This window comes from Budorcas taxicolor, chromosome 10, assembly GCF_023091745.1.
Source record: "Budorcas taxicolor isolate Tak-1 chromosome 10, Takin1.1, whole genome shotgun sequence".
In the NCBI taxonomy this organism is placed as follows: Eukaryota; Metazoa; Chordata; class Mammalia; order Artiodactyla; family Bovidae; genus Budorcas; species Budorcas taxicolor.
Genome location: NC_068919.1, coordinates 22869216 through 22887097, shown reverse-complemented (window position 1 = coordinate 22887097; position 17882 = coordinate 22869216). Strand labels below are relative to the sequence as shown.

At 37.8% G+C, this 17882-nt stretch overlaps 2 gene segments (V, D, J or C); both read left to right on the top strand.

The window, feature by feature from the left end:
- Positions 1 to 1149: 1149 nt before the first annotated feature.
- LOC128054280 (T cell receptor alpha variable 26-1-like) lies at positions 1150 to 2342 on the top strand. The segment is given in 2 exon segments: positions 1150 to 1189; positions 1963 to 2342. Coding segments are annotated over 2 exon segments (420 nt in total).
- An 11088-nt stretch (positions 2343 to 13430) lies between these two features.
- On the top strand, positions 13431 to 14119 carry LOC128054279 (T cell receptor delta variable 1-like). The segment is given in 2 exon segments: positions 13431 to 13479; positions 13596 to 14119. Coding segments are annotated over 2 exon segments (573 nt in total).
- The last annotated feature ends 3763 nt before the right edge of the window (positions 14120 to 17882 follow it).

Genomic DNA, 17882 nt, shown 5'->3' with positions numbered 1-17882 from the left:
TCCATTGATCTGCCAAAAAAAGGAAAAATGATACGCTTTCATCTTCTTTAGATAACTTGAGCTTTTTATATGTGTGTGGTCAAGGATTTAGGGGATAAGGAAATGGCAACCCACTCCAGTGTTCTTGCCTGAAGAATCCCAGAGACGGCGGAACCTGGTGGGCTGCCGTCTATGGGGTCGCACAGAGTCGGACACGACTGAAGCGACTTAGCAGCAGCAGCAGCAGCAGCAGCAGCAGCAGCCGAATAGCCTATGCCCTTTCCATGTACCTCCCTAAAACCTACTTCCCATTTCCCTGCTCTGATTATTATTATTATTATTTTCTATTCCTTATACCCTTTTTTCTCTCCTCCAACTTTTTATACCACTCACACCCACCTCCACCTCACCCCCACCTACTTTGCCTTTCTTTCTGTCTATTCCTCTGCCTTAGCATCCTGCTATACAACACCCACAAGCATCAGCATAGGGAACATGAGGATTTTGGACCACTGTTTAAGGAGGATGAGGTGAACACCATCTATATCATCAGTATATTAAGAACAGATGCATGAAAAATGTCTACCTAGATGGTGATAGATGCATGATTCCAAGAACACTTACAAGAACTCCAAGCTCCAGGATGTGTAGCTTTTAGTCTCAATGTTATTAATTTTTCTGTCTCCCAGAGCACATCACTGCCTGCTTTTGAATCTCCCATACATTTTCTGGAATGTGGATGGAAATTTTCATTATCTTACTACACAGAGCTCAGTACATTTTTCTGTAATTAAATATTATGCTCTGCAAGCTTCATGGAGCATCAGCCAATTTCTTAAGAAACATAATAGACCAATGGTTGTGCATAGACACATCTTGGTGATTGGTATTCCTTTTCCCGAGGCAGACATTAAACTTCAGAGATGATTGCACTGTGAGCTGGGGAGGTTTCACCATCTTTTGGGGACATGACTAAAACACGGGAGGAAGACCTAGATAAGAAAATGCTTGATCATTGGCTGAGAAGATCCTGGCAACAACACAGTGGTATCTGCACTCGTTGTAAGTCTTTACTAACAGCTGTTGCCTCTGTTCTCTAGAACCTCCTTAAGCCAAGGATCAGACCCAAGCCTGAGCTCTGAGCCCACGATCCTGGTTTGTCCCTGAAGTATGAGGCTGGTGACTGGAGTAACAGTGTTTCTGACCTTGGGTAAGTGTTCTGTGTCTACAAGGGATGCCTTTGAGGGCAAAGGGCCACAAAGTTATTTGCTCTCTACTCCTCTCCATGTGCTTTATTCAGCATTATAGTGATGGAATTGAGAACTGATCTATGGATTTGCTAGGGAACACAAACTTCTACATGACAGGTTAAACCATGGCTATGATTCCAGAAGAGTCCTTAGCAGTAAGCAGGTTGTAGGAAATCTCTGGGTTTAGTGAGCCAAGGACCCATGGAACAAAGCCTAGGGATCTCTGATTCTTGCCACGAATCTTTGGTCTCCATAGTTTTGTTGTTTTTCAGTCACTAAGTTGTATCCAACTTACAACCAAATGGACGGCAGTGTGCCAGGCTCCTCTGTCCTCTATTATCTCCTGGAATATGCTCAAATTCATGTCCATTGGGACAGTGACACTGTTTAACCACCTCATCCTCCACCACCCCCTTCTCTTTTTGTCTTCAATTTTTCCCAGCATCAGGGTATTTTTCAATGAGTCAGCTCTTCTCATCAGGTGTACAAATGATTAGAGCTCCAGTTTCAGCATCAGTCCTTCCAATGAACATTTAAGCTTCATTTCCTTTGGGATAACTGGTTTGATCTTCTTGCAGTCCAATATTGAACACCAATAATATTTTTCCAGGACAAAAAACAGAAGCACAGGAGTAGGGGGTAGGGCCAGACAGTTATCAGAGGGTTATGCCCTTGATCCATAGAATTACGCTTATTTGTGCTCTGGAACTAATTTGATTTCTTAACCCACCAGGAACTGTGATTGATGCTAAGACCACCCAGCCCAGCTCTATGGATTGTGCTGAAGAAGATGTAACTCTGCCTTGTAACCACTCTACCATTAGTGGAAATGAGTATATACATTGGTATCGGCACAATCCCAATCAGAGTCCACAGTATGTCATTCATGGCTTACGAGGCACAGTGAACAGCAGCATGGCCTCTCTGCACATAGCTCCAGACAGAAAGTCCAGCACCTTGGCCCTGCCCCAGGTCACCCTGAGAGACACCGCTGTGTACTACTGCATCGTGAGAGAGGCACACTGGGACAGACGGGGCTGCATCTGTGCAGTATCTCTCTTGTTTCAAGAAGGGGGGACACAGCAGGGAGAGCAGTCACGAGAGCAAACCTAGAGTCATCTAGAAGGCGAGTCAGAGAGCAGTAAAAGATGAGGAAAATGAAGGGAAGGAGAAGGGAGGAAGATGGATAAAGAAAAGAAGAAAAAGACAAGGAAGAAGTGCATCATTGGTTGATGTGGCTGAGAATTTTTGGAATTATGGGACTACTAAGAATCCTAATTGCAACATAGAAATAAAGTGAGAAACCTTAGCAATTCTTCATAGTTCTTTCTCATGTCAATAAAATGTTGGTTCCAGTGTGTTAGTCTTAACCTAAAAGTGAGAAAAATACAAATAATTCTCCTGTTCCAAAGTTTTCTTTCATGTCCGACTCTTTGAGACCTCAAGAACTGTAGCCTGCCAGGCTTCTCTGTCCTTGGGATTTTCCAGGGAAGAATACTGGAGTGGGTTGCCATTTCCTCCAGAAGATCTTCCCGATCCAGGGATCAAATCTGGTCTCCATTGTCTCCTGCATTGTAGGAGGATTCTTTACCACTGTGCCACCTGGGAAGTGGTCCAATTCATTCTTTATAACGCTAGCGTAGTACTCTGAAATGTTCTATTATTAATTATGTTTACCTTAATAAGTATTTGTTTCTATTACTGTGCTATCTTAAAGAGTGTTGTCTTTATACAACTTTGTAGATTGACTTTTGTATATATGGGGACATGTCTATTGTAATGAAATTTCTGAACTGGAATGGCTATTTTCAAAACAAGGTGCATTTAAAATTTTTTTGATAAAGTGACAACTTTCCATTCAAACGGTATAAACAATTATACTTCAACCAACAGGGAGTGAGAAGGTGTACTTTGCACCCTCTAAAAACTGAGAATTACCAGCCTTTTTCATTTTAACAATCCAAATGTACTTTCTCTATAGACATTTTACTGATCCCTAGTGCTTTCGAGCAACTTTTTCTCTGTATATCGGCACTGTGTCATTCAACCTTGTTCATACGCTTGTTCCTATCTTTTGACCATTTTTTTCCATTAAGATAACTTTATTTTTGTTTGCTAGAATTATTTTGATATCTTACACGATATTTTGACTTTCATATTTACTTGTATGTTTTATTCTAACATACTATCTTTATTTTTTTAAATGATGTTGTCTTTATTTGTTACACTGTCAAATCTATCAAAAATTTATTTCTTTTTAGCTTTAAAATCAGTGTCTTTTAGAAAGCCCTAAATGTATCTTTTAATACTCATTACCATTTAGGGAGTTATTCTGAGATCTATGTTACCTCTTAGAAAGCTAAGCCTCAAAAAGATTTTGAAAGTTGCCTATCTTTGTCTTAATATGTCTTAGACTGACTGTTATATTTATTTTTAAATCTGCTAATGTCAAGCTCCAAAATCTCAGCATGTGTAGTTCAATCTGGCCTTACTGAAAGCAACAGTAAGAAGAAAGCCCTGAAGTAATGAGTCAACTGGAAAGTCAGTGTAATGAATCACAATTCCCATAGCTGACGGTGATATACATTTTAGGGCAAAATGTCAAGTGTTAGAATAAAAAGCATATGTTGTGACTCAAGAAAAGCAATGATCCTTAATTCTGTAAAGAGACATGCTAGTCCTTTAAATATCCAAACAGCAGTAGAAATATTTTTTACTGATTGTAGTGGGATTTTGAAACATCCTTAGCTCCTTATTAGCCACACATTTTCCCCAAGAGAAAAAATATAGAGGAAATTAGAGCACAAGACAGAGAAAGTAATAGGGAGGCATTCTGGCCTTGATGTGAACGGCATCACTACCATAATATTCTTGGATCATCAAAAAGACTGAGAAATCTGTCCTGCTGCATAGGACGTGTACCTAAACATATATTGCTGTGTTTGTCTTTTGCAAATTGCTTTGATTTGTGAGTCAGAGATGAAGGAACAGATACTTGTACTCAATCTTGGAAAGTATAATGAGAGGTGCTGTAGCATTTTCCTAATATCAGCATATCCCTCCAGTCATTTTTTTCACTCATTTCCTCCTCTTCATGGACTTTGAGCTCACTTTTTGTTTCCTTACTTCACTTTTCCTGAAACATATCTTTTCATTCCTTTTGTTTATTAAAGTATTCTCAGTAATCAGCATAGTACCCAACAAATAGTGTTCAATAAATATTTATTGAGTAAAGAAATATTTATGACTGATGTTACTAATAATGCTAGTTACTATAATGCTAGCATAATAATGCTAGTTCAGTTCAGTTCAGTTCAGTTCAGTCACTCAGTCATGTCTGACTCTTTGCGACCCCATGAAGTGCAGCATGCCAAGCCTCCCTGTCCATCACCAACTCCTGGAGTCCACCCAAACCCATGTCCATTGAGTCGGTGATGCCATCCAACCATCTCATCCTCTGTTGTCCCCTTCTCTTCCTGCACTCAATGTTTCCCAGCATCAGGGTCTTCTCAAATGAGTCAGCTCTTTGCATCAGGTGGCCAAAGCTTTGGAGTTTCAGCTTCAAAATTAGTCCTACCAATGAACACCCAGGACTAATCTCCTTTAGGATGGACTGGTTGGATCTCCTTGCAGTCCAAGGGACTCTCAAGAGTCTTCTCCAACTCCATAGTTCAAAAGCATCAATTCTTTGGCGCTCATTGCTAGGGAGGCAATAAAATATTGAAAGGGTGAGTTATATCTTTTTAAAAATAGAAGTGAGAGTCAATATCACACGGATTTCACAATGAAGACAGGGGTATATTTGAAAATACTTATTCATTCATAAACTCATTAATCCTATCCTTCTATTTCCCTTTCTTTTCCTTCCACCCTCCCTCTCTCTTTTCCTTCTTTCTTCTCTTTACTCCTCTTTCTTATCATTGTTAGTGAAATAGGTCCCAAAGTACTTTGTTAAGGTCTTCCTGTGAAACTTTAGTTTATTCCAACACAAAATTCTTCCATTAAAATTCCCAATACATTCTCATAAAGTGGTTGGCACCAGATATTTTGAAAGATTTACATTGCGCTTAACTCATTCCCCCAGTGAAGCAGGGAATTCTCCTAATTTTAGAAAAATGGATACAAAAAATAGTTATTTGGATATCAACTGGTATTCTCATTCATGCCATCTTCCAGAACTATAAGCCAAGAAAGGTGTTAAAAGTCCATATGGTATTTCAGCAACCCATGGCCATTGGAAACTCAGTGCTTGCCAACCCAAACGTGGTGAACAGATTTTAAAAAGCCTTTTCTTATTCCTGTTTTTTCATCTTCATTCAGAAATAATCCTTACCAATAAAAAAAAATAATGTGCTATCCTTATACCAAATGTGTCCTGCTTTAAAACCTTCTGCCAAATCTTTAGAAATTGCAGAAATAATGAGTGCTGTTTAATAGAACTGTCATTAGTTCCATCACTAATTCTACCAACAGAGATTCACCATGAGCAGATGATCTCACGAGAAAAATAACAGGAGTTAGGAACGTGAAGCTCCATTCGCACACTGTGTCTTTTAACTGTTTTTCCCTACAACTAATACATTAATAAATTGAATCAGGAAGAGACTGTTAGCAGTGCACACTGAGGATTCTAACGTTTTGCAAATTTTACCTGTTTGCACATCTGAGGAACTGAATCTAAAGTAAGAAGAATATCTAATTCATTTGTTACACTAGAATTGCATAAAACAGGCAACATACTAAGCGATTCTCAGATTAACTAATAACAAGTGTACACACAATTCAGCACATGGAAAGAAAGCATCCTGAGCACAAAGAGGAGGAGAAAACTTCTGAAAATAATTCATTTTAGTAATTAGAACGAAAGTTTAGAAAACTGCATCATCCAAGTAATAAATATGTGATAACTACAAAACGTTTAAAAAAATTCTAAAAACAGAAGAAAAACTGAAATAAAGGAGAATGATATAAGCAGATGGAGAGGGTGACACAGTAAAATTTTGTGGTAAAATTAATACTGAAATTGTATTACACTAAGAATTGGAAAACATTTGCCTTTATGCACCAAGGATAAATGATTTTCATTTCAATAAGTGACATTTCATCATTTTTCCTATGGAAAAGTATATTATGGTCTTCAGATCTTATATAAATAGCAGTCAGAGTGCAGATCTGAGTATAAGAATAACGTATGAAGTTAATGGAAAAAATACAAAACTTTTTCATTACTTTGTGCTAGGTACACATTTCTTAAACAAGACACAAACATGGCTAAGCATCAAAACTAGTCTATATTCATATATACATTCATTTTTTGTGTCACTTTCTGTATTGCAGAGATGGGCACAACATTGTAAACCAACTACCCTTCATTAAAAAACTGATGTATATTAAAATTGCCGTTAAAAGTATTCAAGAGTTTGAACGATAGCTAGAAAATCTATTAAAGGGTAACTAGTGAATATATTTACAGCATTATGTTACCAAAGTTAATATTATTAATTATAAAAATATTATATTAGCAAATATTAGCTATAAATATATTATCATACTATCAAAGGACTCATTTTGATTTCAAAATATCTCCTTCAAATCAACAAGAAAACAAACAAATTGATAGAAAAGACAAAAGTCTGTAGTAGGCATTTGACAATAGAAGATGGTCAAATGGTCAATAAACATGTCATTCCCATAAGGTGCATAAGCTGACATAAAATCAGAATACTGTTATAAATGGGCCAGTATCATAAAGGGAGCTCTGAAGGGCTGGTAATGCTGTTTCTTGATCTGAGTGCTGGTTATAAGGATGTTGCTTATGTGAAAATTTACCATGCTATACCCTTATATTACATTTTCATATATGAATATAAAACTCCAATGAAAACTAAAATGATACATGATGATCTCTTATTAATTATTAGTCATAAGGTGACAAACTAAAACTAAAATTTCAGGTGCTTTCATTATAGTTTTCCTTTCTGTTACTGAAATATTTAGGTAAGAACATACTTGTGAAAGAAGCATGACTTCTGACCATGTGTAAGCATTGATTTTCTATTAATAGATCACAGATGAGAAATGTGTCATTTGTCTTTTTCATCTATCTGAGGTACAAATGTGTGATTTGACCTTTGGTATCAGGACTTCCCTGGTGGCTCAGTGGTAAAGAATCCAACTGCAACAGGAACCTCAGGAACCTCCGGTTCAATCCCTGGGTCAGGAAGATCCCCTGGAGAAGGGCATGACAACCCACTCCAGTATTCTTGCCTGGAGAATCCCATGGACAGAGGAACTGGAGGGCTACAGTACATAGGGTCAGAAAGAGTCAGACATGACTGAAGTGACTTTGTACATAGGCAACGCATGTAGTATCGAGGTACCAACACTTTGACATTTGGCATTATTAGGAAAAGTAGAAAACTCTAGTGAATAGGAAAGGGTGATAAATCCCTCAAGATGCTTACATCTTATTGATTACAACAGAGTTCAAGCTGATCCCAAGCTATAAAAGTCTGGGGAAGTTATGCATTTTTCTCTAGGAACATTGTTAACAAACAGAATATTAGGATTCTGGTAAGGATGAAGAAGTAAATCTACTTGTAGACAGTGAACAGTACCTGCCATATCCTTAGATGTTAAAGGGCTCCTGAAACACTGTGGCATGCTATGCAGTCAATGAGATTTATTAGCCAACATCTTTATCATTAACATTATCCCAGAATCTGGTGCTTGGTTCCTGTTTGCCGTAATAATAGATGAGGAAGTTCATCTTGTCTTTGGACTTCAAAGTCTGGTGAAATGGAAGAGAGAGGAACATTTATAAAGGAGCTTTGGAATGATTATCTTTGCACTCCATTTTAGTTAAGGAAGCAATAGCCTCTGTGAGAATCCCTTCTCCATGGCCTTAACTAAAAACTGACCCATATAATATATTTCTCTCTCTTGTGGTTGCTCCTCAGTCTCCCTCATCTAAAACATTTTGAATTTAGAGATGGGAGCAGCATTCTCTTCACAACCACACCCATGCAAAAATAGACTCTTGTCTTTGCTCTTAATCTCAAACAGAGCCCTCAATCACTGACAGTCCAGGAAAGAGAGATTTCCATTCTGAACTGTACTTATGAGAAGAGTGCATTTGACTACTTCCCATGGACTTCCCTGGTGGCTCAGACAGTAAAGGGTCTGCCTACAATGCGGGAGACCCCAGTTTGATCCCTGGGTTGGGAAGATCCCCTGGAGAAAGAAATGGCAACCCACTCCAGTATTCTTGCCTGGAGAATCCCATAGACAGAGGCGCCTGGTGGGCTATATTCCATAGGGTCACAAAGAGCTGGATATGACTGAGCACGCAAGGAATATTAAATGAAGGGTATCAGCAACACCCTGGTTAAGGCACTGCACTCTTGATAACCATATGTTTGGTTGTGAATAAAAAGGAAGACTCACAGTTCCCCTCAATAAGAGTGTCAAACAGCCTTCACTGCACATCACAACTTCCTAGCCTGGGGACTCAGCCACCTACTTCTGTGCAGAAATATACTCACAGACACACACACACATCAGTGTATGCATAAAAAGTTTTAATATATTTAAGAAAATTGAAATTATATAGAATTTATTCTTTGCTCAAAAGTGGAATTGACTTAGAAAATCAATAGCAAAATGATATCTTTAGAAATCCCCAAATATTTGAAATTGAGGCATTAAAATTTAGAATAACCCATAGGCTAAAGAAATAATTACTTGGCTATTAGAAAATATTGTGAAAGAAAATATAGTGAGAACATATACATATAAATGTTATGAGATACAGCTAATATACATAGGAGGAATTTCTCTTTAAATACCTATACTACTAAAGAAAAAGGCTGCAAAACAATTATCTAAGCTTTTAGCAAAACAGATAGAAAAAGAAGAACAAATTACAACTAATATAAACTGAAATAAGAAAATAATAAAAATGTCAAATTGGTAAAACAGAAATAAAATAATAGAAATAACCATGAGACACAAAGTTAATTTTGCTAAAATGATTAATAAACTATATTCCTAGGTAGAATTATCATGGTGAAAAAAGAGAAAACACAAATTAGAAATATAAAGAATGAAAAAGTAAACAATAGATGCTGCAGTGTTAAAAGGATAGAGTCCCTCTGCTGTCCACCTGAAACTATCACAATGTTGCTAATTGGTTATACTCCAATACAAGATAAAAAGTTCAATAAAAAGACATAATAAAAAAAAAATTAACAGGATAATGCTACTGTTCATCCCAAGTGGGGATATGACAAAGTGGGGAAATCTGATTTTTTGGCAAAGGTGCAATGACTATTCAATGGAGAAATGATAGTCTTATGAGCAAATGATTTAGGGACAATTGGATATTCCTAGGCAAATAACTGAATCTTGGCCTAAATACCACACCTTATACAAAAATTTGAGGACAATCACAAAATGGACCATACGTCCAAGTGTAAAATCTAAAACTATAAATCTTTTTGAAAAAAAAAATCTTCAGGACCAAGTGTTGGACAAAATGATTTTTGTCATGACATCAAAGCACAGTCAGTAAAAAATAAAATATTTCATCAAGAGTAAAAATGCTTGTTCTGTGAAAGATACTATTAAGAGAATGAAAAAGACAAACCACAAAATGGCAGGAAATATTTTCACAATGTATTTTCATCAAAGGATGGTATTTGGAATACAATGACTGTCTAAACTCAGCAGGAAGAAAATAAGTAGTCCAACTGGAAAACGGTTCACCCAGACATTTTGTGGAAGAGCTATGTGCTAGGGAAATAAGCATGTAATCAGATGTTCAACATCATTAACCATCAGGGAAATGCAAATTAAAACCACAATGAAATACCACTCCACATCTTTCTTAATGGCTAAAATGAAAAATAATGATGATACCAAGTTCTGGCAATAATGTAGAGAAATTGGATCACTCATACATTGCTGGTGGATAAATGGAACAGTCATTCTGGAAGACAGCTTAGCAGTTCCACATAAACTTAAATATTCACTCACCTTACAATTCAGCAATCACACTCCTTTATGGGCATTTATAATGGAATAATGAAAAACTTATGCTACACAAAACTGGAACCCAGCCAAATGTTCTTCACTGTGTGAATAGATAAATATGCTGTAGTACACCCATTCAGTACAATATTATTTATAGATCTATCTCAACTTGCTGTAAGGTTAAGTCTAAACAAACCATTTTAAGTTGAAAATGTGGTAAGTGGAAAAGGCATATAATATACTTAACCTACTGTGCATCAGAGTTTTGCCTGGCTTAATCTTAAAGGTGTTGTACTGAAAGTGAAAAACAGAATGGCTGTATGGGTACAGAATGGTTGTAAGTGGGTCAGTTGTTTACCCTCATGATCCCAGGGTTGACTGACAGCTCAGTTTGCTATTGCTGCCCAGCATCACTAGAGAATGTCATACAGCATGTTGCTAGCATGGGAAAAGATAAAAATTAAAAATACAAAGTATGGTTTCTAGGGAGAGCATATATAGGTTTCTCACTACCGTACCATGAAAAATCTTAAGTCAATTTATCACAAGTTGGGGACAGTCTATAGTGATTAAAAGAAACATACTATGATACTGGATGCTTGGGGCTGGTGCACTGAGACGACCCAGAGGGATGGTATGTGGAGGGAGCAGAGAGGGGGCTCAGGATGGGGAACACATGTATACCTGTGGCTGATTCATGTTGATGTATGGCAAAACCAATACAATATTGTAAAGTTATTAACCTTCAATTAAAGTAAATAAATTTATTTTTTAAAAAACATACTATTGATTCATACAACAGTCTAGATGGATCTCAATGCTGAGTGAAAAAAAGTATCTCAGAAGACTACATGATATGTGATTACACACCATATTATTACAATTGCATGCATAATGTATGAACTTACTTATACAGCATTCTCAAAAGGACAAAATATAGAGATGAAAAGATCAGTAGTTGCTAGGAGTTATCATGAGTTACAGGGGTGGAGACACTGTGAAAGTGGTTTATTCTAGAGAGATGGAACAATTTTGCATCATGATTTTAGTGGTGGTACAAAATCCTATACCTGTGATAAAATTTCAGAGCTATGCATAAAAAAGAGTGTATATAAAGCTGATATATCAGATCATCTGTATTTTAGTAATACTTTATCAATACCAATTTCTGGTATATACATAATGTCTATAATTATATATGCTACAATACAATATCATGCTGCCGCCCAGTTGCTGTGGACATTCATGATCTCTTCTACTTAAGTACAAGCAGGTTTGGTGATGCAAACCAGGGCATCAGCTGCCTGTCAGCACTCAGAGGTGAAATGGACCGAGGCGATGTCTCAACTAAACGTGCACTCTCCTCCATGCATCAGTCATTAACAACACCACTCAAGCAACTTAAAAGCAAGGAGTTGGCACCGTTTTAGGGACCTTGTCTGTACTTTCTTTTCTACTATTTGTTTGCCTTTGGTTCTTTTATATTAATGCATCCATTAAAATGGTAACCAAATGGAAAATTCACAGCTACATTCAAATGAACAGGTAACAGTTTACAAAATTTCAGTCATTACCTTCTGTGCTGTAGAGGTATAGTGTATGCTTACAGTCTGTAGATACCAAGTTTTGTTGGAGTGCATTATAGTATTATGGCACAGAAAGAACCGACATGCTTATTTTAATTTTACTTAACAAAAAGAAAAATAACAAGCAACTAGCTAGTGAGACTAAACACTTTGGGCAAGTGGGACAGAAAAAAATAACATGAGAACAATTCTAAAACACATGATCTAAGAAGTACAATTCTACTTGTGCAAGGAATGGGACTGAATTTCCAGATCCCCTTAAAGTCTGATAAATAAGACTCAATATCAAGTTTCAGAAGAATAATTATTTTATTCTTGTTATAAATTCATACAAACATAAAAAAGAGAATAGACTCTGAAAGAAGAACTGATATTTTATCATTTGATGTCGAAATGATTTTATGTATTGAAAAAACCAAGTAGAGCACTAAAACCTATAAAAAAAAATACGTTAAAAATTTTGGATAAGACTGCCTTTCAACCAAAAGGGCCAAAAGTCTGTGAGTTTTTAAATAAAGTATTTAGATTTTGGATGGAGAAATGTAAGTACAGGCTAAATGAATGACTAGTAAATAAGTAGATTATAAGAAGGGTTCATTGCTTATACTAAATCTCATTTTAGGTCTGCTCATTTTGTTACAAACAGCATTATTTCATTCTTTTTCATGGCTGAGCAATTTCACTGTGGGGTTTCCCCAGTGGCTCTGTGGTAAAGAATCCACCTGCCAAGCAGGACATGTGGGTTCGATTCCTGACTCAGGAAGATCCCTGGAAAAGGAAATGGTGCCCCACTCCAGTATCTTGCCTGGGAAATCCCATGGAAAGACGAGCCAACAGGATAGAGTCCATGGATCCCAAAGAGTCAGACGCTGCTTAGTGACTAAAGAACAACAATAATAAAACTGTACATAAAAGTAACACAGTTTATTCATTCCTCTGTCATTTGAAAAGACCCTAATGCTGAGAAAGATTGAGTGCAGGAGAAGAGGACAACAGAGGATGAGATGGTTGGATGGCATCACCGACTCAGTGGACATAGGTTTGGGTGGACTCCTGGAGTTGGTGATGGACAGGGAGGCCTGGCATGCTGCAGTTCATGGGGTCACAAAGAGTCAGACACGACTGAGCAACTGAACTGAACTGTCAAAGTACATTTCATTTTGCTTTAACCAAACACCAATAAAAATGTAAAACAAACAAACAAACAAAAATCCTATATTAAATGGGATGGCAACATTATTCTGTGGAATAATTATAAGTGAAAATCAACTTGTTTGTTCTTTAGTTCCACTCAGTTCAAACCTTTAAAATAATTGCTTTTGCAAAGCCCCCTTTCAGGCTCAGCCTAATTTTATTACTTGTGAAAAAAAATATAGACAAAGAAAGGTTTGTGGTGAGCTAGACTTTTTTTCCTGTCTGTGCACAGACCATGTTACCTATGAACATGACAAACCCCACTTCCTGTTTGAAGGAGTCACACAGGAACCGGACACTATGTATATGCGCTGCCAGGCACACAGAGACACTGAACTCTCAGCTTGAGGCTGAACTAGGCACATTTGTGCAGGGGAATCCATGCCTCATGCTGCTCTCCAGTCTTCCGTGGGTGTTCCTGGCCTTCATCTTCTCCGGTAGGTATTCTAAAAGAGAAGCAAGCATCTTATGATTTCAGCTTGGCTTTTTTTTTAGTCTAATTCCTATACTATTTTATTCACTGCTCCATCTCTGTTTTCTGATTTCCCCACAGGATCCAGTGTAGCCCAGAGAGTTACTCAAGACCAGCCAGACATTTCCAGTCAAGTTGGGGAGGTAGTCACACTGAGCTGTCGATATGAGACAATTCAGAGCCGTTACAACATGTTTTGGTACAAACAACTTCCCAGTGGAGAGATGATTTACCTTATTGGTCAGGGTTCTTCTAGCCAGAATGCAAGGTATGGCCGCTACTCTGTAAATTTACAGAGATCACGTAAATCCATCAGCCTCACGATTTCAGACTTACAGCTGGAAGACTCTGCAAAGTACTTCTGCGCTCTCTGGGAACTCACAGTGCTTGAAGTAATAGGAAAAGCTGAACAAAAACCCCAGAGCTTAATAAGAGAGAGCCCCACTGCTGCAGGACCCAGGCTGAAATACACACCTGCAGACCCCAGACAAGAAATGGTAGTCCTGCGGTTGCTTCATCTGTGGTCTGGATCAGAAGATTTAATTCTAAATAAAAGCTCCTTCTACGTCATATGGAAGCAGGTGCCTAAAGTAACTTTCTACTGAAACATTCTCCTCCTGAATTTTTGACTTTAAATCAGCCACACAGAACATGTGCAAAAGTTGTCTAAATTTGAAAACTTGTCCCGTAAAAATATAGAATGGCAGTTTCACCTAAAGAGGCTTACATCACAAATCTGGATCTAGAAGCTGAAATTGTCATGAAAATCATCTCCTAGTCCTTTCCCCTCAGACTTCGTGTCGGGGCACAATCAGAGGAGAACCACCAGTGACATAGAGTAAGAGATAAGTTATAAGGATTAGAACACAGGCAATGGCTAGAGCTGGTGGAAGAGTTCATAAAAACTGTTATATCTGCATTTGGTGTTGAGTTGAATTCACGCTAAGTCAACTAGAGTAACATTTGTGAAGGAAAGTTGGATGTGGACAAAAGCACGGACAAACTGTGGCAGGTATGGAAATATATGAGGACAATGGAACCCACAAGACACTCTAAAACTTGTCTTTCTCTAACCTCCTTAGCGCTCACAGTAGTGGGTGAACTTCAGAAGTGGATGTCATTTGCCATCATGCTACATGCATACTTGGTCTAATACAAAGAGAACATGAGTAAGATATCTGGTGGAAGGTCGAGGCATTTTAAGTCAACAATAAATTGAACTATCAGAGCAGCAGCAACAGTGTGTATTGCCATAGTGCCTGGAGCCCCACACCAACCTGAGGAACATAGAAACATGCTACTTCATCATCAAGTGAAGTCGCTCAGTCATGTCCAACTCTTTGCGACCCCATGAGCAGTAGCCTGCACCAGGCTCCTCCATCCATGGGATTTTCTAGGCAAGAGTACTCGAGTGGGTTGCCATTTCCTTCTCCAGGGAATCTTCCTGACCCAGGGATCGAACCCAGGTCTCCCGCATTGTAGACAGACGCTTTACCATCTGAGCCACCAGCGAAGTGGTGGCTTACTTACTTCATCATAACTATCTTCCAAAACTTACACGAATCTCTTTCATGGCCAACCCTAACCCAGAACAATACAGGGAAGTAAATCCTGGGAAATAGATTTTCAAATTGTTAAGTTGACACAGTAGAAACCTACCATAACAGCTTAACTGGTTAACTTCCCTCCTTGTTAACTAGGCATTCATCAGCACCTCTTTGAATAACACAGCTTTCTAATAAAGACCACAGGAAAACTATGCTTCCTGTTAATACGATGCAATTATTCTTCATTCAACCAAAACAAGCTGTCTCCTTCGAAGAGAATACCAAGTTCATTTATCCATTTAAGATTCTTTCCTCTTCTAGCTAAATCACACTCTCCCACTGAATACTGTATCTGAACTACTAAGATACAATGAGATAAAGATTAATTTGTAGTGGCATATTTTATGTTATGACAGGCAGACAAACAGGAGAGGGAAGTTAAAAATGGTTACTGTATACATAAATATATTCATATAAAATGAAAATAATTTTATAACTACTATAGCTTTTGTTACTGCAAATGACCACATGATTGTAACTAGGATTTATCACTACCTCAATCCATTACCCACTCCATAAGCTCTTTATCATAACAAGAACCTCCACTCACTATTGTACTTGACTTCCTATAGCTGCTTATTCAGGAGCATTGCTATGAGGAAAGTAATAAAGATGAATAAGAAATTCTGCAAGTCAACCAGTATGGTTTTAGCAGAAGTTTGCAAGGCACTGAAGACAAATCCAAGGGTCTACTTTAGTGAGAAAAAAATCTTGTTAATACTCATAGGAAATTGCTGCATTGTATTCTGGGAAATATCATTAAGACTGATACCTGACTATCATCACAAGCAACAGCAGTCACAAAGGAAAGAAAGCATTTATAAATTTTCTAAAGAAACCAAACAAATAAAACTTGCAAGGGAGATTCTTATGAGCATGAAGTATATTTATAAATTGCTTTTTTTTTTTTTGTCATTGTTGAAAATCACTGCTAAGAGAGTGGAAAGTCAACGCCAGCTTGGAAAGCAATATATGAAAAAGAAATTTCTGAAAAAGGAATCAAATGCAGACTATATTAAAAGCTCATAAATCAATAAGAAGAGAAAACAGTTAACCAGAGTGGCAAAATCTTAGAGATCCAAATCAAAAATATTATATCCAACAGGTACTAAGCATGATTTTACTATTTTTAGGAAAACCAAAATCAAACCTCACCTCTTTCATCTATGTCTTTTCAGCACCCTGAGCGGATCAATGTATCAATGTAGCTAGTTGTATATGATATCAAAAGGATAAAGGAAAAATAATGACTGTCTCCAGGAAAATTAGAGATTAAGTAAATGTCCTAGAAGCTTCCATCCCTGAACTGATGTTGGGGGGGCGGGTAGGGTCAGGGGGAAGCAGATCACAGATCTGGACACCGAAGGAAAGGCAAGTTTTAGTAAAATAAAGTTAATATTTACTCAACTTACTATATGTCAGGGACTGCAGAATGCATTTCTGATTCATTATCTAATCTAAATATCAAAACCCTATGAGACAGGTTTTATTGTTCCAATGCTTGTAATCTTTGGGAAATGAGACATGCATAACTTTCCAAACTGTGAAAAATGTCTCAAACTTTATTGTCATCTAGAGGGTACCATTTAGAGGGCTCCTTGGAGAAGATTTGGGTATGAGGAATCCACTTGACCCAGAACAGGATGAATGGATGTTTCAGTGATGGTGACACTATGGTCAAAATGGAACCTAAAGAGATCTATGAGGAATGGTTCTATCAAAATCTGCAATACCTTGTCGAATTGACACCAAAAAAACATGCTCTTTTCATCACAGGGGATTAGAATGCAAACTCAGGAAGCAATGCAAACTTATCTCAGGCAAGTCTGAACTTGGAGTACGAAATTAAGCAGGGCAAAGGCTAATACAGTTTTGCCAAGAAAACACACTAGTCATAGCAAATATCCTCTTCCAACAACACAAGAGACCATCTACACTTGAATATCACCAGATGGTTAATACAGAAATAAGATTGGTTATATTCCTTGCAGCCGAAGATGGAGAGACACTTTCAGTTCAGTTCAGTCGCTCAGTCATGTCCAACTCTTTGCAAACCCATGAACTGCAGCACTCCAGGCCTCCCTGTTCATCACCAACTCCCAGAGTCCACCCAAACCCATGTCCATTGAGTCAGTGATGCCATCCAGCCTTCTCATGCTCTGTTGGCCCCTTCTCCTGCCCTCAGTCTTTCCCAGCATCAGGGTCTTTTCCAACGAGTCAGCTCTTCACATCATGTGGCCAAAGTATTGTAGTTTCAGCTTCAACATCAGTCCTACCAATGAACATCCAGATTGGTCTCCTTTATAATGGACTGGTTGGATCTCCTTGCAGTCCAAGGGACTCTCAAGAGTCTTCTCAAATACCACAGTTTCAAAGCATCAATTCTTTGGCACTGAGCTTTCCTTATAGTCCAACTCTCACATCCATACATGACCACTGGCAAAACCATAGCCTTGACTAGACGGACCTTTGTTGGCAAAGTAATGTCTCTGCTTTTCAATATGCTATCTAGGTTGGTCATAACTTTCCTTCCTTCCCTTAAGCGTCTTTTTAATTTCATGGATGCAGTCATCATCTGCAGTGATTTTGGAGCCCAAGAAAATAAAGTCTGACACTGTTTCCACTGTTTCCCCATCTGTTTGCCATGAAGTGATGGGACCGGATGCATGATCTTAGTTTTCTGAATGTTGAGCTTTAAGTCAACATTTTCACTCTCCTCTTTCATTTTCATCAATAGGCTCTTTAGTTCTTCTTCGCTTTC